Source organism: Tursiops truncatus, chromosome 18 (assembly GCF_011762595.2).
Source record: "Tursiops truncatus isolate mTurTru1 chromosome 18, mTurTru1.mat.Y, whole genome shotgun sequence".
NCBI lineage: Eukaryota > Metazoa > Chordata > Mammalia > Artiodactyla > Delphinidae > Tursiops > Tursiops truncatus.
The window spans coordinates 68054905-68077975 of record NC_047051.1 but is presented as its reverse complement, the minus strand read 5'-3'; the positions used below and the strand labels follow the sequence as shown (position 1 = coordinate 68077975).

At 46.7% G+C, this 23071-nt stretch overlaps 1 protein-coding gene across 5 annotated transcripts in view; it reads left to right on the top strand.

Annotated features, from left to right (window-relative positions):
• The first annotated feature begins 1033 nt into the window (after positions 1–1033).
• TMTC4 (transmembrane O-mannosyltransferase targeting cadherins 4) overlaps positions 1034–23071 on the top strand; it is a 61846-nt gene continuing 39808 nt past the window's right edge. Inside the window, exons 1-6 of one of the 5 annotated variants that reach the window (XR_012327758.1) lie at positions 1070–1191; positions 2078–2406; positions 6560–6775; positions 10538–10653; positions 11794–12010; positions 16695–16782. Coding sequence is in view for 4 of the 5 variants with exons in the window: in XM_033843693.2 (XP_033699584.1) it covers positions 2341–2406; positions 6560–6775; positions 10538–10653; positions 11794–12010; positions 16695–16782 (703 nt within the window). In the remaining variant the exon portion in view is untranslated. Of the gene's footprint in view, positions 1192–2077; positions 2407–6559; positions 6776–7054; positions 7349–10537; positions 10654–11793; positions 12011–16694; positions 16783–23071 lie in introns of those variants that run through there. The other 4 variants (XM_033843693.2, XM_019920944.3, XM_033843692.2 and 1 more) reach the window with 4 other exon arrangements.

The following is a 23071-nucleotide window of genomic DNA, read 5'->3' as shown; positions in this document are numbered from 1 at the left end:
CAACTTCAGCTATGGAGAATAGAAGCAAGGCAGGGGGGCAGCTGGAAGGGTACGTGGAGGAGAGAGGAAGGCTTGGGGCTGATAAATGCTGATGATACAGATCTAAGTCGAAAGGGAGATACTGAGCTTAGATCGGATTCTGTGATACTGGGGGAAAAGGCGGGATGGGGGGAGGGTTCAGAATCCGTGATTTTAGGAGTAGCTTTGCAGGTTTGGCGGTGGAAAGTGGGGAAAGTTTCTCTTTTTCTTAAAGCAGGAGACAGTAATATACTAAGAATGGGGGTTATGAAATGCGCAGAGTGGCATTGCAGTTGCGAGTGGAAGTTTAGGTCACAATGACTTGGTGAATGGTCGATGGATGGATGGCGGATCTGGCCAGGTGAAGGGCCAGAGCAGGGTTTGTGGGTCAGCAGGAGAATAAAGACCAGGGCCGTGGAACAGGATCTGCTAAAAACAAAAGCCCGGGCAACAGGACCTTGCATGGAAGAACGCAGTTTCAGTTCTTTCCTGAGGCAGAAAGTGGAGACACACACTTGAAACAACCCCTCCCTGACAGGAAGAAGTCTAGAGTTCTGGTCGCTCCGACCCAGCTCCTTTTCCTGCAGGGACCCTCCAGTACCTCCGCCGAGCGCCACCGACAGCGCGAGGACCACGAGACAGGTCAGGAATATGCTCCTGCGCGGCGGACGGCAGGAGGGAGAGAGATATGCCCCCGGCGTCCCGCTCAGGTCAGCTCCCGTAGCCCGCCTCCCGGGGCCAGGCTGGGTCCGCCCCTTCCCGCCCCGACCCCGCCCAGGTTCCGCGCCCAGAACTCCGCTTCCTCCTCGGCCACCGAGTCAGTCTATCCCTGCGACTCCTCCGCCGCGACTAGGGCCCTCTGGCATGACGTCACAGACGCGCCCACCAATGACCTGAAGAGGGACCGGCGGCAGCGTGAAAGTGACGGCAGAATCAGCCAATGGCCGCGAGGAGGGGGAGGGCCGAGGCGGGAGTGTGAGAGTGATCGCCAGTACGCGTGGGGAGTTGAGGGCTGTGCGGCAGGCGCGGGGCGCCGGGGGAGGGGCGGGGGGCGGAGAGCGGGGGAGCGGCGCGGGAGGCCCCTCCCCCTGCCCGGCTCCGGGCTGGTACCGAGAGCCACCGGACTTTCAGCGCCCAGGAGGGATATGTGGCCGCCGCTCGGGCTCCTTGCAGGTAACGGGAGGGGCGGCCCCTGCAGGGCCGAGCGCTGCCGAGCGCCGCGGGGCGAGCGGAGTTGGGTGCGGAGCGGACGCGGGGTCCTTCCTCACTGCCGCCGCGCCCCGAGCCCCGCGGTCCGGCCCGGGCCGGGCGGCGGCGCTGCTGGAGGAGTTGGCTCCGGGACCCGGGCTGTGGCCGGGGCCGGGGTCACCGGGGTTGCGGGCCCCGTCGCCATGCGCCCGGGTGTAAGCAGCACGCGGGACAAAGGGCGCGGCGTGGAGGGTGCATGCTCCGCCTGCCCGCGCCCCTACGCTCTCATCTCCGCCCCTGTTCGCTCCAGCAGCGTGGCGCTCCGTCGACCCCGGGTGCACGGGCGCCTTTGGCGTGTCCCCGGAGCGGCCGCGGGGCCCCGCGCCACCCCGCGCCTGGCCGCCAGCTGGCCGCAGTGCGGGCGGTGGCTGGGCGCAGGCGGGCCGCTCGGCCTCCTGCTCTGGGTTAAAGGCGGCTCCCCTGCAGCGCCGCGAGTGCCAGCCACTCGGCGCTGGCTGCCGGGCAAAACGGCGTGCTCTGGGTCGGGGCGCCCGGGACCACCGAGCTGCCACTTCTCTGCCCGGGCTTGGAGTTTGGGGAAGCAGAGCAGGTGGCGCAACCGCCGTCTCACCTCCAGCGAGCTCCGCGGGGCTTCTGGTCTTGTTGATGTTGTGACTGTAGGCTGTGTGTGTTTTCTTCTTTTTTTAACCACACACAAAAGAAAGGAGGAGTTAGAGGAAAGATCTAGCCAGAGCACTGTGAATCGTCCCACACTGCTTTCTCTCAGAGAGAGATGGATGGGGAGAATTTCTTGAGAAACAATTAACAGTGAGGACTGACTGGATCCCCTCCCTGTCCCCTCTTCCCGCAGTCCCGACCGTGCCTGGCGCGCCCCAGATGGAGGTGGGGTAAAGTGACACCGGCCGACTTAGATGGGAAAATGGCTACACGCTAGCAAGCTGGAAACTTTGGGGGACAGTGGAACTGTGAATGTCGAACCTCCGCAGTCATTCTTGGCTATTGGCAGGCATGGCCCTCATGTGTTACTGAATTAAGAAACTGGGAAGGCAAGCACAAGAGGAAGATACCTCGAGTAGCATTGTGTTCAGCGCTGCGTGGTGGAGAGCGGTAGAGATGATTGTCTCCCGTGCCTTGGGGGGCCCAAGAAAGGAGCAGTCAACTCAGGTCTCCACATTCTGGGTCAGAAACGACTGTGTTCTTTATTCTGATTTCCAGAGGCACTGTCTCATCTCAGCCTGGCAGAGGGCAGCTGGTGTGTGGATGGATTGTTACTGATGAGGTAGAAAGGCTAGCCTGATGTGAGAAGGCCCTTCAGCGTAGGGGGAAGAATATTCTTTAGTAGGTGGTTGCTGCTGAGTTTTCCGTGGATCACTTAGGTTTGATCTGCCAGTCCAGGCTGCTGTGTCAGCTGTCACCAGGTCCCCAGGGTTCGCAGCTCAGTGACTGATGTTTGCTTTTGAGGGGTGGCGTGGGATCCCTGTTCGAGGTCTTTTTGACCTATTCATTGATGATCGGTTAATTTGTTTTAACCCCCTGAAAATAGAGGCTTGATATAAGGAGTTGGAGAAATTGAGAATAAAGAGACTTCTGCTTCGTTCCAAATCCAACTACTCATAGGCGCCAGTCAATTCTCAACACAGTGGGAGATCGGCACAGGAGTCAGATAGGAATCGGAACACTAGCATTGTCACTGGTAAAACTGGCTGGAGCTCTGCTTGGGCTGAGCCTGAGGCCACTGTGTTGCTCCATTATTCTCAGTCCGTAAGGCAAGCTTACTATCCAGCCATGGCCCAGGAGCCCGGGCTCCCAGGCAGGACATCCCCTGGAGAAGAGGAATGGGGCCATGCCTCCCAGGGCCCATCAAGAGAGAAACAGAACTGTGTGCCTTCCTGGTTCATGGCCTGGATACAAAAAAGGTGGAGGGGACCCGTCTCCCTCCATGTACCACCTCATGCCGGCAGGGCTTCTTTTACCTGAGCACCAAGCCTGGCTGGGAACATTGCAGAAAAAAGGCCATCTACTGTTGGAGGAAGAGGATCAGGGTGTACAGCCGTGCACTTTATGCAGGACATACAGATGCCTGGCCAGGGAAGCCGTGCACCGGGTCCGCCCAAAAGAAGGGTGCCCTTTTCTCAGTTGCATCAGGTCACCTGATGGGCTACTGCTGGCCTTGGTTGGTTAGCGCATCTTCAGGAATGGCAACACTGGTGATCCCAAGACAGGAGGTCAGGGGCTGGTCACTTGGTACTAATCTCTCCAAAATGATTACAGTCATGGGAGCTAATTGTTTCCATATATGGTCTTATTTAATCCTTAGCACAACCTGCTGGAGTCAGTAGTGATACCCTATTGTGCTGTTGAGGAATGGATCCTCAGAAGGACTAGGTAGCTCAGGGTCATGCCGGTAGCCAGTCCAAATCTGTGTGCCTCCAGAGCCTGTGCTCTTAACCACTGGGCTGGACCGAGGTTCCTAACACACTGTACCTGTATCGCATTTGCTAATCCACAATATTTTCGGAACTATCCTCTGATACCCATTAACAATCACGCCTGAAGTGGAAAGGGCATTTGTGAGTGTTCTCTGGGGCAGCAGAGATGTGAGAATCTTGGCGACCAGGGGAGGGACTCAGCAATGAGGAGGGAAGAGCCAGCCGGGACGGGGACGGGACCGATGCTAGGCTTCCCGATGTCCCTGCCAGAGAAGAGGGGGAGCTCATTCTGAGATTGCCTCACCCATCCTGTTGACTCCCCCAGGAGTCCAGGCCTGGCCCCCTGGGCACCCCAGATGTTCGGGTCTGTAGTCTGCCTTCCGTTCGAGTACCAAAGCGATTGGTATGTGTTACGAACAATCTGAGATGAAAAGGGAAGCTCAGCAACTAATTTAGGAGCACAGATTATTTCCTGACCCAGTATTCTTCCTGGAGGGCCATTTGAACCTCACAGAACCGCTTGTGAAACACTTCAAATATTTGGGCCTGAAGCAGATAACATCAAGACCAATTATGGGACCGCTTGTCAGCTCACAGCTCTATTTTGCATTTAAAATTGATAAAGAGTATTTGCTTTCCTTCACATTCACTTTGTAAATCAAAGAACCCTTTTATTCCCTCCATGTTAAGTCAGGGTAACTTCCTAGCTATTCAGTCCTTTACACTTATTTATTTCATTTTTAGTAGCAGGGGTAATTTCTTTAGCTGAAATGTACACACAGTGGTTGGGGCCTGCGTGGTGACCTCTGTGGTGTTTGCAACTGTGATTTGGATTTGACCAGTGGTTTATCCTTTCAGTGAAAAAGAAAAAGAAAAAAAAAAAGCAGCAGATAGTGGCTGGAATATTCCCTCCCCCATCCCCACCCCCACCCCCACCCCCTGCACTTGCTGAGAGCATGAGTTACATCAGGTGGAGAAGCTCTAGGGCCCAGTGCTGAGAGAGTTGCAGAGCCTTTCATTTCCAGATTGTAAACTTGAACCGCTTTCCAGCCCCTGTGACCTTGGATGGCCTCTTGGGCTGACTTCTTATTGATTCCATAATCTGGGGTATTTCCTTGGAGACCTGGAAACAAATACAGTTGACCCTTGAACAACACGGTTTTGAACTGTGTGGGTGCACTTATATGCAGATTATTTTCCGTAGCAAAGACTACAGTACTAAAACAAAACAGAACTGCAGGAGGCGTGGGTTTGATCCCTGGTCTGGGAACTAAGATCCTGCATGCCCCATTTTTTAGCGAGGCTAAAAAATAAAAAAGGACTATATTACTACAAGATCTGTGGTTAATTGAGTCCCCGGATGGGGAGGGACCACAGATACGAACTTATAATAAGTTATACATAGATTTTCAACTGCGAGGAGGGTCAGTGCCCCTAACGCCTGAGTTGTTCAAGGGTCCGCTGTACATCTAAACTGCCTCTCCAATCAAGGGGCCTGGGGTTTTCTTCCATCTCAGCATGAAGGAGTGGGGCCCTGCTCCCTTACTGGGGAAGACGGGAGCCTCAGTACCAGTATACCAAATCCTCCAGGGGATTCTCAAAAGAGAATAATTCTGTGCCTGTGTTTTCTCCCTCTTTGAAGAAAGTACTAGTAATAACAGGTAACCTTCCCTCAGCGTTCATTAAACCCAGGCAGTGTTTCTAAGCACTTTAGGTGGGTGTGTTGCTTAACCTTCATGACGACCATGTAAGGTGGGCCCAGTTATCATCCCCATTTTAGAGGTGAGGAAACTGAGGCCCAGAGAGGTGAAGTAACTTGGCCAAAGTTACACAGGATTGGAACCTCTAAGCAGTTTGACCCAGACGTGATCCTGGTAGAACCAAAGGAAGTGCCTGTTGAGGGTGTGGGGAATGGGGACAGATGCAGTGTGATTGGAGAGGAGGGGGAGTTTGATATTTGTTTGGGCAAATTCCAAGTCAGGAAGCTCTGAGGGAACTCTCACTGCTGGAAAGTTCTTTTGGTTTGCAAAGTACACAAGAAGTGGACTCCTAAGGATAGGTGGCACACACAGGGCCACAGAACTAAGAAATGGCAAGACTGAGAAATGAAATTTCTGGCTTTAACGTTTGCCCCTTTGAAAGAAAAGTTAAAAGACGTGTCTGTTTTTAACTTGACTCCTTCACCAATATTGGAGGTCGTGTCCTCACCTGGAGTAGCTCCCAGTGTTCTCCTTTAGGGTACAGTTCCTCCTTCTGGAATGATGCTGTCCCCAGCCTGTCAGTCTGCAGTGTGCCCTCCTTCCTCTGTCTGTCCCCTGTGTGGGAACCACGGTCATGTGCCCTGCGACCTCACCTCTATTAAACTCTCTCCCAGATTTTCATTTAACTGGCAGGAGTGTCTGTGTTCTGCAGATAGACTGTAAGCTCTTTCAGAATCAGGACCATGCTTCACGCACACACACGAACACACACAATGTGCTAAGACCCAACAATGAATATTTATTGATTTTTCTTGGTTGGAAGAAGCAAGATGGTAACTTTTTTTTTTCAACTTTGTAAACTGGTTCAAGGACTATAAATGATTTGCCTTATGGGGCTGATAAACATAGGATTCCCTTAAATCAATGTTTCTCAAGGATAATCCAGCATCAGAAGCCCAAGGACTTCTGACTTGGTAGGTTGTATTTGGGCCCAGGAGAATCTACATGTGTCCCACGTGATTTTTCTGTCCACTCGAGTTTTGAAACCACGATATAAAGCTGTTAATGATCACATCCTATAAACTCACAGCATAAATGAATAAGAGTGTCTAGCTCTTTTTCACTTGAGGTAAACATGTCTACTGTATAAACATTCCTAACAAGGCATTGATCAATATTTATGTCGTGTCGCTTTTCTTGCAGGTTTCTAGCCAGCATAATGCTGGAGCAAGAGGCCGGCGGCCCGCAGTTTTCAGGATGGCCGAGTGGGATGCCGATTTGGATCACATCATTCCGTCTTCCATTCTTCCTCCTCTCTGGGCTAAGTTACTTGTGGGATTTGTTTCCCTCGTGTGTTTCGCACGTAGCTACGATGGAGACTTTGTCTTCGACGACTCTGAAGCAATTGTTAACAATAAGGTCTGTATCTTAATGTCTCTTCGGTAAACTGACATTAACCACTTGCCTACGTCCCAGTGATGCTCTGCGTCGGTGTTGAATTAGTCTCTGCTGAACTTCGGCTGAGCCTTTGCCTGGGCCCCCATCGTGCTCTGGATTTCCCATCTCTTTTGGAGAGCATCTCCTTGATTTAGGGCCCCTTTTATCACTGGCAGCAGGGTCTCCAAGCCCTGCCTAACCTCAAGCTTTACCCAGGCTGTGTGCCCTACATGAGGCCCCAGTCCACGCACGTATCAGAGAGACCATTACTCTAAGATGACAAGGCCAGGGTTTTGCGAGGCATTGCAGACTATTTCAGGTTTTGTGACAGATTTCCAGAACTCTAGGCCAGAACAGTCGCCCCTCACACACACACGCACAAATCATGCGTTTTTCCCCTGCCGAACGAAGGTGCATCCTGAGCAGCAGGCAGCGAGCTGGCTTCTTTGTCCTTCGCCGAGAGCATCAGGACAGCCTGCTGACAGCTGCGGAGGACCAGGATTTTGCTGCCCGCAGAAGCTGCAGTTCCTGCTCATTTCATGTTCGGAGACTCAGGTTTGCTGAGTTTGCAAAATCCCAGCCAGTTTTGCTCACCGGTAGGCGCGGGGAAAATGATATTGTCCTTCACTCGCTGACTAGAGGTAGGGAAGAAGAAATAGGTTTGTGGGCAGGGAAGAAAGAAGGTTTCAGCAAGCTAAAAGAAAATCAGAGCAAGAAACTTGGAGGCGGGGAGAGCCCAGAGGAGAAAGTACTTGGAAACAGCACAGGTCAGAGCCTCTGTGACAGTCTCACCGCTCAGCACATACTCTGTGTGCGCCTTAACGGGAGAAGAGAACTTGAAGGAGTTTACTAATCTCTTTCTCTAGTAGGTGAAATTGTAGCATCTCTTTGTAACACTGCCCTTAAATGCTCCTAAAAGTTTGAAGTCATGGATTTCCCGAATTCGGAAAGAGTCGTTTTCATATTGAAAGTATTGAGAAAAATTCTCTATGTAACAAACAGGTATTCTGTGGGCCGGGGAAGAGAGGCTGAGGGGTAAGGAGATGACTGTTTTGCAGATATTTTATTTGTAACGTACTCTAAATGATTTTCTGATTTTTCTGGATTTTGACAGCAGACTCCAGCCTTGTTGATGTTTATTTTGAATCCAAGTTCTTCACTTGTAATTTCCCTCAAGTTCACCCAGCAGTTTACTGCAGATGTTTCTGTTTCAGTTCTTTTTGAAACAGTGCTTAAAACAAAAAGAAGTGTGTAGCTCTAAGCAACTATGTCACATGGGTGGCTTAATAACTATTAGAATTGCTTTTCTAACAGGCATATGAGGCTATGCCTTTATTTTTAAAATTCCATTTGTTGAGAGTTTCTTGACTCTTCCACTCTAATAAAGTAGAGGATATATAAAGTGTTAACTCAGGACCCATGTCGAAGAACTTTGGTGAGCGAGGCAGGGGAGACAGGAGCTATGTCGTACATCAGATGCCCAGGTATGAGGTTGTAATTCTCTTTCCTTCCTGTGAGGAAAGGCAGATGAAGCCATTTTGTGGCCCTACCGCACATTGTCTTGGCAGTGTTTTCTAGAGCATCACACTGTGCCCCTTTGTTAACTTGCTAGCCCCCTTTTTTGCCTTTCCTGTTTAATGAAAGGCCCTCCTCTGTTCATTGGCACCATGCCTACAGTAATGTGAAACAGGCTGTTACTGGATTTTATTGGTGTTGAAGACTGTTTTCCAGATGCTTCCTTGTAGTGTTGAGTTGCCTTTTTTCATTGAGATGATGATTTTCTTTGAGACCGCGGAGTTAGCAAGAATTTCAGACATGACACATCTTTTCCATAAATCATTAGGAGGAAAAATTAACCTTTCTTCCTGTGGCGCGCCCTGCTGTGTGTAGGCTACACCTAATCAAATATTTAGAGCTTTGCTGGTGTTCATTTTCTGCTCAAATGGAGGGAAAGATCTTCTGCTCAATTCCTTCACAACTGAGCAGGTACTTCTGGGACAATGCAAAAGTACATGGACTTCCAGCATGGTAATGGAGTAACCTAAGTTAGTGGGTGGATCCCACGACCTTCATGAAATATCAAATCAACTCTTAGAGGGAGGTCCAGACACTCAAGGCCTCTGAAGCTGATACCCAATGGAAGTGAAATTCACCCTCAAAGTGGGTGTCAGGTGACCAGCTCACCTCTGCTGCCTGTCCCCAAGCTTTTCCCTTTGAGTCATTAAGCTCCTAAATAACAAATACTCACTGAATGCCAGTGTGTGTTGGACACTGGTTGCTCTCTTGGGCTGCCCATGATGTGACACACTTCTTCCATTTGGGGCCTTCTCCATCTTCAAATACTTGTGAGCTGCAAAGACTGTCCAGTTTGGATGCAGACCCAGGCAAAGGCGCTCCTATCAGATACAGGCACCTGTTGGAGCCGGGGGCTAGTCACACAGAGAAGAGGGGTCAGCGGGCAGCCAGGCAGCCTCAGCAAGATGTGCGGCGGTCTGATTCGTTGGTGCCCTTCAGGCTGCACAGCCCCAAACTAGGTTTTCCAGCCCACCTGGGAGTCGTTGGGCCTTGTGATCTTTTTTAAGGCGTTCCTTTTTTCACTTAAGTTAATCAGAGTTGTTTTGGTTACTGCAGTGAAGAATCTTGACTGCTACACCATGCAGTGCTTATTACATCATAATTTCTAGATCCTAAAATGTTCCTGTTTAATTGTGCTGTGAAGAAAAAATTAACATTCAGTTTTGATACCTACTGCAAGTACCTTTCTTCTTGTTAAACACAGTTTAAGCAATCTAGGTTCATATTTAAATGTAAAAAGAACAAAAGATTCATTTTAAAGTATCTGTAGTTCAGTACCAAGTTAAACTACTCTATACGGTAGGTATCATTTTAACATATTTAGTAATTTTTATCCTTAAAAATTAGATGGAAATTGTTTTTTCTGTAATTTTACTATCTGCTTAGCTCATGATCAAAAATGGGAAACTTTAAAATCTATATGCTTACTCTTATGTTTGAACTGGGATATTTTTGGTAAATTACCTTAGGTATTGGATATGAGAGAGAGTAATAGTGATCTCACTTAGCTATATGGTCCATTCATGCATTCCGCATAGATTGAGCACCTTCTGTATACTCCCACCAAACGCAGGGAAGCCCAGGCCTCGAGGAGCCCCAGTCCAGTGGGGCAGACAGATAGGGGTCACATGATTATAAACTGCCCTGCAGCAGGTGCTGTGAGGACAGGCACGAGATGCCCCAAAGGGAAGGGAATCGCATCAGCTCAAGAAGGTCGCAGCCCAGTGGCCGAGATACGAAGAGCGGAAGCAGCTGAGCTGTGGGGAGCTGAGGGGTGGCGGTCTGGGCAGAGACCTGTGTGCGCACAGCCTTGAGGTGGGTGGCAGCGGGAGTCGTGTGGGGACCAGACGAAGGCCAGGAGCAGAGCACAGAGTCTGCGAGATGAGCCTGCAGAATTCAGCAGGAGCCAGGGCACTGCACACTGGCGTCCGTGTCAGGAAGTCGGCTTTGTCCTGGAAGGGGAGGGTGGGTGGGGTGACACGATTTGCATCTTGGAGGGATTACTGGAGAACAGGCAGAGGGCGCAGCGCACCCGCGAGGAGGCCCGTCTGGGTCCTGGGTGAGGATGACGGTGGCTTGACCCAGGACTGGTGGGAGAGATGGAGAAGAGAGGACTTCTGCCCAGGGTGAGGGAGGAGCCCTGATCCCTCTTCTGGTGTGTTCCTGCAGGACCTCCGAGCAGAAACGCCCCTCGGGGACCTGTGGCATCATGACTTCTGGGGCAATCAGCTGAGCAGCAACACAAGTCACAAGTCCTACCGACCCCTCACGGTGCTGGTTTTCAGGTGAGATGCAACAGGACGGCTGTATGGGAGGGGCACCCAAGGCTTGTGCCTGACGTTGTACCAGGTGGTATGTGACAAGGTTCCTGGGTCAGTGGTCCGGAGGGACGTATAAGCCACTCACTATGTGGGTCTCCAAGAAATACATGCTAATTCCAGCCATTAGGAGTTAGGTTGGAAGCATCGCTTTAGAGTGATGCTGCTTTGGCGATGCAGACACTGACAGTGGAACCACACTGAGAAGATTAGCCTGGGTCTGGGCAAGGATAACTTGGTGAAGTGGTCCGTGTTTTTGCACAGTTCTTGGAGGTGGGACCCTTTGTGAGTTAATACTGAGGAAACAATATGTCAAGGCAACATGTAGCATCTAATGAAATTGTGCTTTTTTTTTCATTATAAAAAGCTAAGGTATAAATCCTCCTCCTGTGACCACATCAATATGCAAAACCAAAATGAAGCTTAAGACAGTCTTCCCACCCCCCATTAATCAGGGAGCTATTTGCATTAAACAGATTTGTTCGTCTCACAAAAGTTCCCATGTGTAGCTGTTTCTTGGATGCGTTAGATACCTGTGTATAGATCTCTCAAAGGAGCATGGAAATGATGAATTGGAACCCCTGGTGATTGAAAAGCAACAGAAATAAGAATCCCTGACTATAAGGAAGTAGGTCCATTGTCTGGAAGGCTAGTGGACAAACTGTCAAGGAGTATTTGTGGGGGGGTGGGGACCGGGTGGGGTTGGGGAATCAGCAAGTCACACGACTATCTTAAATCCAGGTCCCTATGGGGTAGCCTGAGTAATGTGTGGTCTGTTATATCTTCCTGGGAGACAGTCTTGCCTTTATTGCGTCTAAAAAACTGTCTAGCTTTCCTTTCGCGTTTCCTCTCCAAGTATTTTCTGTCCCACTCCTCTGAGATGCCCTTATCTTACATTTTCCGCTCTGCAGTTAATTATGTTCTTACCTCTTCTTCAGCCTTCTTAGCTTGACAGGCATTATTTATCTTGACGCTACTTTTATCAAACTTGCACACTTTCTCTTCTCCCTTTGGTATTTTCATGCACCAGGGTTTTCCTCCAGCTGGTTCTCATTTTGTTTCGCGTGCTTCTGGACCTCTGGTGTGAACACCCTTCTTTCACTGCAGGATGAACTGCTATTTGTCGGGAGGCTTCCACCCCTTGAGTTTCCACGTGGTCAACATCCTCCTGCACAGTGGCATCTCCATCCTCTTGGTGGACGTCTTCTCCGTGCTGTTTGGGGGCCTGCAGTACACGAGTAAGGGCCGGAGGCTAAACCTGGCCCCCAGGTCGTCCCTGCTGGCTGCCCTGCTGTTTGCTGTGCACCCGGTGCACACCGAGTGTGTAAGTATCATCCGCCCACCGCCTCTGCACTGGTATAAGGAGGACAGGCAGTCCGTGTATCAGCTCATTCCCTAAAACAGGCTTCCCTCGGATACTCGTATGGCTGTAGAAAGCCCAAGCTTTCAGACATTTGGAACGATGATTTGTAGGGCTAACAGGTCCCTCTTAGGGCAAACACAGGGTCCCCTATGGGCGAAGACTGTATAATGACCATGTGGTATGATCTCTGGTGATACTTTCTGTTTCCTTATATGACCACATTGTGAAGGTATGAATGTTGAGTCTTGCCCAGCTTTGGGGTCTAAAAACCAGAGTCTGAGATTACTCTTCTTCCAGGTTGGGTCTGATGCAATTTTCCAATGTTAGCTGAGAGCTTTATAATTTCCTAAATACTTTCTTATACTTAATCTGATTGTCACCAAAACTCCGCGGGATCAGCTGGGGCGGCATAACAATTTCCACTTTACAGAAGAGGAGGCAGCCTGGGAGGACAAATTAAGGACTTACCCAGGTCAGTCACGTAGCTGGTGGATGCAGGGATAGAACTTAAGATCTGGTCATCCGAGCCCGAGCCCAGGAGAGGCCAGCGTGCTTTGAGTTGACCTGGAAAGCGGGTCCCCGCATCCTGCTGGGACTTGCTCCTGAATTCTCCCCACCTGGCTTCTCAGCCCATGTAGTCAGGCAGCTCCTGCTTTTAATCCGTTGAGCCGCTGCTGGATGTGTTCAGTGCAAACTCTGTTGGGATTTAACCAAACACTTGAGAGGTTTTCAGGAACCACCCTACCCCACTGCCATGGAACCCTTTGAAAATGTAAGTCAGCATGTTTGATTTTAGTTATTCGTTCTGTAAGTGTGAAGTACCTAGTATAAAATACCACATGGACCTTCTTGCTTCTCCACAATAGATTTCTGCATCCGGTATGTATTTAAATACCTGCGTTTTGACCAGTTGCATTGAGCATCTTGAAGTCAGTTTCAAAATATTGGGAGGAATTCCTGCCTTTAGCATCTGATTTTGTTAATATTATTAAACTATCTGTTCTTTGGTATTAAAAGGATTGCAGGATTGTTCTCACAACCTCCTTCTAATATCTTACTACTTGAAAGCTTTTTTAGAAGTCTCATAATTTTTTTACTTTGGCAAATTCAGAGGACTTAAGGGATTGGGAACTATGGTATGATAAATACCAATAGATAGATAGATAGATTTGTGATCAAATTAGAATTTGTTTCCATGCAAGTTCTCTTTATGGTCTAAATAATAGTGTTGTACACATTTATCAGAAATAAGGGAATTTCTGGCAAAAATACTGATTTACTGTTTTGGTCCTTGTCTAATTTTGTGTAATCTTAAAAAGCAAAATGAAATACTTGAATTGTTAACCAAAGAAATGTTTCTAAAATTCTGCTTTTAAATATGAGAAGTTACTTTATAGAAAAATTTGAAATGCCGACAAGTATAACTGGATGTGTACACACACACACACACACACACACACACACACACACACACACACACACACACACACACACACACACACACACACACACACACACACCAGCTAAATGCAATGTGGGAACATGTTAACCCAAGGGAGGTCCAGCTATAGGAGAGAAGAGAATATTTGAAAAATGTCTTCATCTCTCCTCTCCCTCCTTTCCATGAAAGCCATTCAAACTCAAATTGTAAGAAAAAGTTATGGGTCATGGAAAAATAGCATTTCTAAAACAGATCATTTGTATGTTCACCTTTCCTCGTTTTGGCAAATAGTCGGTATTCTGTTTTCATCCTCTTTATACCCCGCTGTTACTTCCCACTCTACATTTAACCCACTTTAACAGTGAGCAAAAACCAGGCCCACCCAAGGAAACCCTGGAAGGAGAGTTCCTCAGAGCTTTCTGGACCAGTACTGAGGAAGCACCCTGTGCTCTGGGCTGTGGGTTGGATCACCAAGGGACGGAGAAGAGCTAAGAGAGGGGGTTTCCTTGCCTCTTGTCTTTAGAGACCAGGATGGAGGCCCCAGGGAGTTCCCTGAGGACACCAGTGTTATTGTAGGTTTTCCTTTTCCACCAAGCATTGGTGAAAATTTCAAATTGCTTGAATTCAGGTATCAAAGAGGGAAGCTTGGGTCTTCTTAATAACCCTGCCCATCCAATAAACCCAGAGTTTAACACTGAAGGAATTGGATGGTGAAACATTCCCCCTTTCCCCTTCCCCTCATTCCTTCCATGGCCCCCGTGCAAATTGTTCCCTGTGGGGAAACGCCACCACCTCCTGCTGTATGGATTGGGGGAGTTGCAGTGACTTCTCTAGAAAACTCTGATGTGAGTGCTTCAGGTTATTTGTAAGAAAAAAAAATAGCCTTTGTAAATAACTTTGCCTGAAAAGACATACGCAAATATCCGAAAAGAAAAATAAAATCTCTCCGTACCCATGCCCATTCCCCAAACAGTTAAACTCAGTGCCTCCTTGGGTAGCCTTTAAAATTTTTTTTCTATGAAATCTCTCTTTAATTACTATGCCAAAAATTCATTGAAGGACTAAATACTCTTTACTCTGAAACACTTGCCATACTTTTTAAAACTTGTTTTTCTTCATGTCAGACGATGTGACGTACATCGCTTAAGACTTGGGAGTATCTTCAGTGAACCAAAGGCAGACTGTTTGCTTTAAAATGAGTTTATGATGTTCAAAGTTCATTTTAGTGGGAGTCTTTTTTTTTTTTTTGAGGTTTAGTTGATTTACAATATTATATAAGTTAGTGAGAGTCTTTAATGTACCTCAGCCACTCAGATAACAAGTGGTTTAGGCTGGCCTTTTGGGCCCCTATTCCTGGTGTTTATCCAAACCACTTCCCTCCCCCTCACTCAGTTCAAGAAACCTTGTTCCCTGACCCTCCATATCCCCCAGCCCCTGCTTCCTCGACCCCCTTGCTCTAAGGACCTTTTTGGATACACTTCTCTGGGTTGGCTTTGCTCACTTTATCCTCTGAAAGGCTTTGGGATTCCCCGCCATCCTCAGGCCCTGTAGAGAGCCACAGCTCCCACCCATCTCTGGTCCTGATGGGAGGCCCAGAGCACCAGGCGCCCCCTCCATCACTCACCCCGGAGCTGCAGAGCGCGCACCTGCTTCACCCTGAGCTGCTGTGTCCTCTGTCTTTCTGCCCCCCCTCCGCCCCCCACCCCCGCACCTCCCAGTGTTTACAGAAGCATCTTTGGGATTCACGCAGCAACGGACAGTGACCCAGCACCCACTGTGTGCCCGGCTCTGTGTTGGGTCTCACTGCATCCCCGATTTCACTGTGTCTTTGAGTGAGTTATAGGCCAGAGGATTCCAGAAGTCTTATTACATATTCACTGCCTTCATGAAGTAATTGTACCATTTAACCCTCTGGCATGCTGGCATACTTGGCCCAGATCTGTTGAACCTTTGTTTGTCCTTAGCTTCCTTCCCGGGAGGTTGTTTCATGTGCGTGGCATTCACAGGTTGGACTCAGCTGTCAATCTCCTTAGTGATTGTGTGACACCCTGGGCTGCCACGTGGCCCTCCGTCAGCAGTTCACCATCGGAATGGATGATTGCCTCAGACCATCGTATCTAACCAGCGTAGCAGGAAACTGCTCCTAAAAGGCATTCCTTTTAGCTATTGCTTGTAGACGCACCTGGGAATCATATGTAAATATAGTAATTTTCATATTCATTGTATACTCTCCCATCTCCATTTGTAGGATAGTCTTTACTCTGTGTCTGACTTATCATATATCTCACTTTAAGAAAAGATGAACTTCCCAGCCATTAAAGCGATACCTAGAGAATCACAGTGAAAGGTTTGACGTATGTCCCATCCAGGTGCTAGTTAATCAAGAATGCCATGTAAACTAGACCAATACTCATGAGTGGAATTCTGGGTCTTTCGTTGCCATGAAAATCTGGAAAGCAATTATTGGAATAATCAGCTTCAAAGAAATGAAGCACAGATTTTATATTGCTTCATTGTCACTAAGGTGGAGAAGGGAAGGGCAGTCGTCAGATGTAGAAAATGGGGGGTGGGGAAGAAATGGTAGAAATTGCATTCCTTTTTTCATCTTACTCATCAACCACTTTTGAAGCGTTCTGCTTTCCAGGTTAACCCACTTCATTGGTTTTGGTCTGAAGGGAGGAAAAGATGGCAGAAGCAGCTTTGAACGTTATCCCTGTTTCTTATTCTCTTTGCCTGATGACTTGTAATATGGACTTCTCACCTTTCCTTCATGTTTCCAATCAAGGTTTCTTTTTTAAATATCATGCCCTTTGAGCTGATACCATTTTCCAGTTGAAAATTCGCCATGGGGACCTGATTAGAGCAGAGGCCTCTGGAGCTGTGGGTGCAGCGTGCTGAGTGACGGGCTTTCACTGCCCGTGGGCATCGCTGGCTGCGTGTGGCCCACAAAAGAACCCTCCCTGGGTTCGAGCCAACCCAGCCTTCCTGTGGAAGCGGCTGACCCAAGTCCTAGACCAAAAATGAAAAGAAAATCAGTTGTCAGATCAGACCACAGGGAAGCGTCACAGTTGCAGGGATTGTTTTAATAGATGGCCAAGTCTGATAAGGTTTTCGTTTTCTATTTCTAAGGAATTGCTTTTGTATTTCCAAAGTTTTGTTGAAATGTTTTTTACATACATCTTTTCTTCTGCCCCTTCTTTTAAGGTTGCTGCTGTTGTCGGCTGTGCAGACCTCCTGGCTGCCCTGTTTTTTCTGTTATCTTTCCTTGGCTACTGTAAAGCACTTAGAGAAAGTAAGCATGACATTTTGCCTTCTTAATTTTGCATCTTCTTCGTGTTTCTGTCCTGCTGAGCAGTGTTCTAACAGATGGGAAAATGTCGGTTTATATAAGTTTATCGCTTTGAAGGAATGTGGGTCAAAGATGTCAGCCCTTTTTAGTGATGTCTGTAACTCCATTGCTTTTTTAATAATACAAAGGCTTGTGCTTCGATGTTCACAGTATTCAGGGAGCACCTTGTTGGGTACTGTAACCCAGAGCTTCTGCTCTTGGTGCTGAAGCGGTTGTGATTGATTTTTGTGGTTTTTAGTTCCAGCAAAATTGAAGGGGGAGGGGAAAAAACTTATGATTTTTTTTTTTAAACCTGTTGGCGAAAAACCTTGAAAACTGGTAAAATGTGTAGCCATGAATATGCACCTGGATTGTGAGGTTCTTATTTTATCATTGTTGCGTCATTGATACTTACAGAGAAAGTTGTTGTTGGAAACAACAGAGTTGAAATGACCAGTTGTGTGTGTGTGGAGGGGAGAGGGGGAATTGCCTGGTTATTAGTAGCAGTGCAGCCGTGCACTGATAGAGTTCTAGGAGAATCCCTGTATAGCTCTACTCATCTGGGTTCTGATTCCCTCCAAGTCAGATCATACCTTCCAGATTGCTTTGTAATGGAAATTGGATACAGTACATTCAGCTTACATAGCATTTATACATGCTGGCCCCAGCAACGGTGTTATGCATTCAACTTCTGTTATAAAGTCAGTTCCTGACTGTAGAACTCTATTTATAATCACAGTCAATTTATATTTGGGGGGAAGAGGGGAAGAAAAGGGAAAGTGAGAGGGGTGATCCCTATGGAATGCTCAAGCAGGGCCGTTTCAGCTGACACTGATGTACCTGGGTTTCCTTGAGTCTCTTCCACAGTATTTCTCAAAGCTTAGGTTCAGTCCCCTGCCAGGCCTTAATATTATTGTTCATGTACTAATGCTTGTACTTGGATTCCTCCGGTAAATTGATGTCTTATTCATAAGGAAGGGCAGACCACTACTTCAGGATTTTGTGTCTGCTGGGGCTGGTGAAGTGGGGTCACTCAGGGTTGGTAAACAGGGGCCCATGAGCCAAATCCAGCCCCCAAGCTGACAATGACTTTTTCTGGTTTTAAATGATTGGGGGTAAAAATCCCACAAGAATAGTGTTTGGTGACTTATTAAAAGGTACATGAAATTCACATTTCAGTGTCTATATATGAAGTTTTATTGGAACTTAGGCACATCCATTTGTTTTTGCAGAGTTAGGAGTTGCAGCAGAGGCCTCCTGGCCTGTAGAGCCTAAAGTACTTACTGCCCTGTCCTTTGCAAAGTTTGCCAACCCCTGGGACATGACAGACAGGTAACTGTCACCATCCTAGTGGTTCCAAAAGGTTTTTTAGTAAAGAGTAATAGGGAGTTCCCAGCAGGAAGTATTTTTACTTAGGAAGGCAGATGTTTGCTGTTAATGTAATAGTTGCCATTTATTGACTATCTACTGGCACATGTGTGTGTGTGTGTGTGTGTGTGTGTGTGTGTGTGTGTATTTTTCTCATTTACTTATGTTACAGTCTTTAAGATAGGTTGACTTACTTTCCCTGTTTTTCAGATGTAAGACTCAAAGTTTATGTAACTTACCCAGTATCACACAGCTATTTATGGCAGAACTGGGTTCACCTTTGAGTCTTAACTCACTTCAAAGCCAGCGTCAACTACATTGTGTTCTTCTGCTTCCCTGTACTCAAGGGACCAGCGAGGCAAGCCTGTCAAAACAATCATTAAAAATAAACAGGAGGTCCATTCGATTCTGTTAACGAATTGTTAAAATGTTAGGTGTAATAGTGCCTCGAACGTATGTGTTAAAAACAATCCCTTTCTTGTAGAGACACATGCTGAAATATTTATGGATGAAATGGTATATAAAGTCTGGGATTTGTCTCAAAATAATCTGAGAGGAAGCAGGAAGCATGTTGGCTTTTAGCTGAAGCCAGACTGCTCAGGAGTCAATGTTGAAGCCGAGTGATGGAGACATGAGTTCCCATATCAGCATCTCTACTTATATATGTTTTTTGTTCTTTACAAAAGGTGTTTTTTAAAAAGAGCAGTAGATAACTTTTAACCCTTTATGTTTTTTTACAAAAAGACTTAGACAGGACTGCAAACTCTTCTAGGACAGGCTATCCTGTTTTGATGTTCTAGGTATTCATAGTTATATACCTAGAACATCTGTATGAAACTAACCATAGTGTCCAAGGGTAGATTGGGAAGGGCCCCTACTCCATCCTGTCCTGGACAGCTGAACACAGGGCTCAGGTTGTATATCTCAAAGTACCCGTTCCCTCAAACCTGCGACTCTGCTAAGACACAGTGCCAGGGTGACTCCAATGGGCCCACACCTCCATGCTCACTCAGGACTGGGTCATACCCACCCACTCCCCATCCTCTCTTATTATTATTATTTGATCATACCACCACTTTTTCCTGTGACTCATCATTTTTCTGATATGGCAGAGTTTGGGGACAGCTAAATAGAACAGCTTCAAGAACAGAAAACAGTGGGGGTAACTTTCCTTCCCGAGACTGAACGTTAACTTAGCAATAAGGCATGTCCAGCTCTTCTGGGCTTGGCATCTCCCTGCCTGTGATGATTGTAAAACTCCCAAGAGCCACACAGCCCCCAGGGATCTGGGGGTGGGAGATGGGGAATGACACCAGCCCCAGCCGTTTCCATAGGTAACGGGAGAGGGAGCAGCTTCATTTACTTCTCACCATCGTATTCATTACAAACAGTGGTATTGTTTGCATTGTTATGGGGTTTTTTTTTTGCATTTTATGTATTTGTATTGTTATATTGCGTTCTTAAGATGGCAGTTAAATCTGAATTTGCAGTTAGGTAGGTAACAACTTATCAGTAATATTTTTCTTGAAGAAAATTAAAAATTAAGTCTGTTGGCTTTTCTCGTAGACATCTCAAAAGTTTGGTGCAGTATCATTTTATTTATTTATTTTTATTTATTTATTTATTTTTTGCGGTATGCGGGCCTCTCACTGTTGTGGCCTCTCCCGTTGCGGAGCACAGGCTCCGGACGCGCAGGCCCAGCGGCCATGGCTCACGGGCCCAGCCGCTCCGCGGCATGTGGGATCTTCCCGGACCGGGGCACGAACCTGTGTCCCCTGCATCGGCAGGCGGACTCTTAACCACTGTGCCACCAGGGAAGCCCTCATTTTATTAATTTTAACATATCTTCCCTTAAAGTAACTACTCCCTTATTCTGAATGGATTTCAAAGAAATCAAAAGAGCTTTTTGAAGAACGTACTAAATGTTGATAGATTCAACGTTCAAACACACATCATTTAGGAGATGTAATAAAATTTCTCACTACTTCTAAAGGTTGCTCTTATTGAAATTATGGGAAAGTTATCAGAAGACTAAAAATTCTTCTAGCAAGTGAGCTGATGCATTTATTAGCCTCCTTTAATGGAGCGTCCTCACAGGATGGCAAAAAACTACAGACATGTTATATTCTTTCCCTGGATCCTTTTGCTAACCTTTTCTGTGTTCCAATACACAAATGTACATATTCTGAACTATGTGTCTCTTTTTCATTCGTTTGTAAATTATAAAATTATTTCCAAGAGCCATCCACACAAAAGATAGATTTTTAAAATAAGGCCTTTGGAAACTGATACCAAAGGAAAAAGTGCTTAATATATGATGTTTTTTCAGTTAATACTTTGATTCATGAGAAATTGGTGAAGTATATTTTAGTACTAATGGAACTCTAGTATATTGCCTCTTAGTAGTGATATAACCTTTCTTTTTTGGTCTGGTAGCATTCTTTTAACATTTAGAGCATGCTTACTTTTAAATTGGAAAGAGATTTTGTAAAGAGATTGTTATAGGCCTTTAATGTTAAGTACGTAAATGTTTTCGAGAAAGCTCACCTGGAAATACTTAATGTTTGCACACCTGTGGCCATGGTAGGCATGGCTTCTGTGGAAAGCCTTTAAGAATATGAACAGATTTTCACTTGGTTGAGTTACTTGGAACAGTAAGAAGATGAATAGATCGATTAGGAAGGCTTTGAAGAAGCCTCTCCGTTGACCTCTTGTTTACAGGCTGTCCCACCTTCCCATGCACTTGAACCCCCTTTAGGAAAAGGAAAGAGTCAATTAAAGTGGGACCAAGGGACCCACCTCCAGACTGGTACCGCCCTTTGCTGTCACCCGCAGCTTGTTTAGTCTTTGGAAAATGCAAAGCTACAGGAGGTTACCTGTCTGCACACAGCCAGACCTCAGTGTCTTGCCCCAGAAAGTTATTATTGGCGGTGGACTTTTGTGTCTTCTCTGTCCTCTGACTGTGTCCACCTGCCCACGCAGGCTTTGAGTTGCAGATCATAATCATTCTTTCTTGGGAGTTTAAAGTTGATGGAGGAGAACAGCCATCCCTCAACTGCACTCTCTAGCGTTTGAGTTGGTTTTCACTGTTATTTCCAGTGCCCACTCAGTTTCCACATCACAGACTATCAAGGGAACGGTTGATTTCTATCTCCCAAGTTTGTTGCTGGTCTTGAGGCACAGAGTGACCTGATTCTTTTTTTTTTTTTTTTAATTAGGGTATAGTCGATTTACAGTGTTGTATTAGTTTCAGGCATACAGCAAAGTGAATCAGTTATGCATATACATCTATCCACTCTTCTTTTGATTCTTTTCCCACATAGGCCATTACAGAGTACTGAGTAGAGTTTCCTGTGCTACACAGTAGGTCCTTATTAGTTATCTATTTTATATATAGTAGTGTTTATATGTTGATCCCAGTTCTTCCAATTTATCCCTCCCCCCTTACCCCTGGTAATCATAAGTTTATTTTCTACATCCGTAACTTTATTTCTGTTTTGTAGATAAGTTCATCTGCACCCTTTTTTTAGACTCCACACATAAGTGATATCATATGGTATTTGTCTTTCTCTGTCTGACTTACTTCACTCAGTATGACAATCTCCAGGTCCATCCATGTTGCTGCAAATGGCATTAGTTCCTTCTTTTTCATGGCTGAGTAATATTCCATTGCATATATGTACCACATCTTCTTTATCCATTCCTCTATTAATGGACATTTAAGTTGCTTCCATGTCCTGCCTATTGTAAATAGTGCTGCAGTGAACATTGGGGTGCATGTATCTTTTCGAATTATGGTTTTCTCTGGATATATGCCCAGGAGTGGGATTGCTGGGTCATATGCCTGATTCTTGAGAGAGAGAGACTTACATTCAGTTACTAGCCAGTTTTGGGGAAACCCTATGTCCCACACCTCAAGCACTTCTCTGACCCCTCCCGACAAGGTCCTGTGCCCTGAGCCCCACCTGCTGTAACCTCAGGACAGCAGAGCAGGGCAGGACACTGGGACCTGATGCCCAGCCCTGTCCGCCTTGTTCCGCTCAGCCGGGCAGCACCGAACAGCCCCTCCACTCTGCCAGCCTCCTCCCTCTGCTCCCTAACTCCGAAATCCCCCTTTGTCTCAATACCCTGGAACCACTGCTAAAGTCCGGTAGCACCTTTCCTGGTCTCTGTGGATAGTCACTGTGTTTTCAGCAACTCTTCTGTGTTTGGGATTTTCCGTCCTCTTTCAACAGGCTTAGAACAGAGACTACTTGTTTTGTAGAGAACAACTCTCTGGAATAATTCTTAAACATCATGTTAATGTTCAACTTCATAAATATGGGGGCTGAGAGTCCTTTTTTAAGCTGAGCAAGGGCTTCAAAACTAATAATACCTTTACAGAGAAGAAGCAGTAATATCCCTACCCATTCATGATAAGACACTGTTTCTGATTCTGTTCTAGAATCACATAGAGGCTTATCAGTTTGGGTCATTCATTCGTTTACCAATGATTAATCAAACTTCAAGGGCATCCTGTACCAGGCCGTGTGTCAGAGACATAGTTTTTGCCCTAGAAGGACTTAGAGCTCAGTGTATTTTGATTGAAAGGAAGTGTCCGTTATTCAGAGTGCTAAAGGAGAAGAGTGCGCTGGTTCTCCTTTCTTCCCTGTTCTCTTTTCCTCCCTGTGACCACCTCAGAGCAAGCACTCAATAAGTATCCCCTTCTTTTCTTAGTGCATTTATGCAGATTTGATGACTGTAACCTTGGGACTGCCGATTTCTTTTTTTGTTTGTTTGCCATGGAATGTACATTTTATTATTTTTTCTTTTTTATGAAGATATAATTGACATATAATATTGTATTAGTTTTAGGTGTAAAACATAATGATTTGATATATGTACA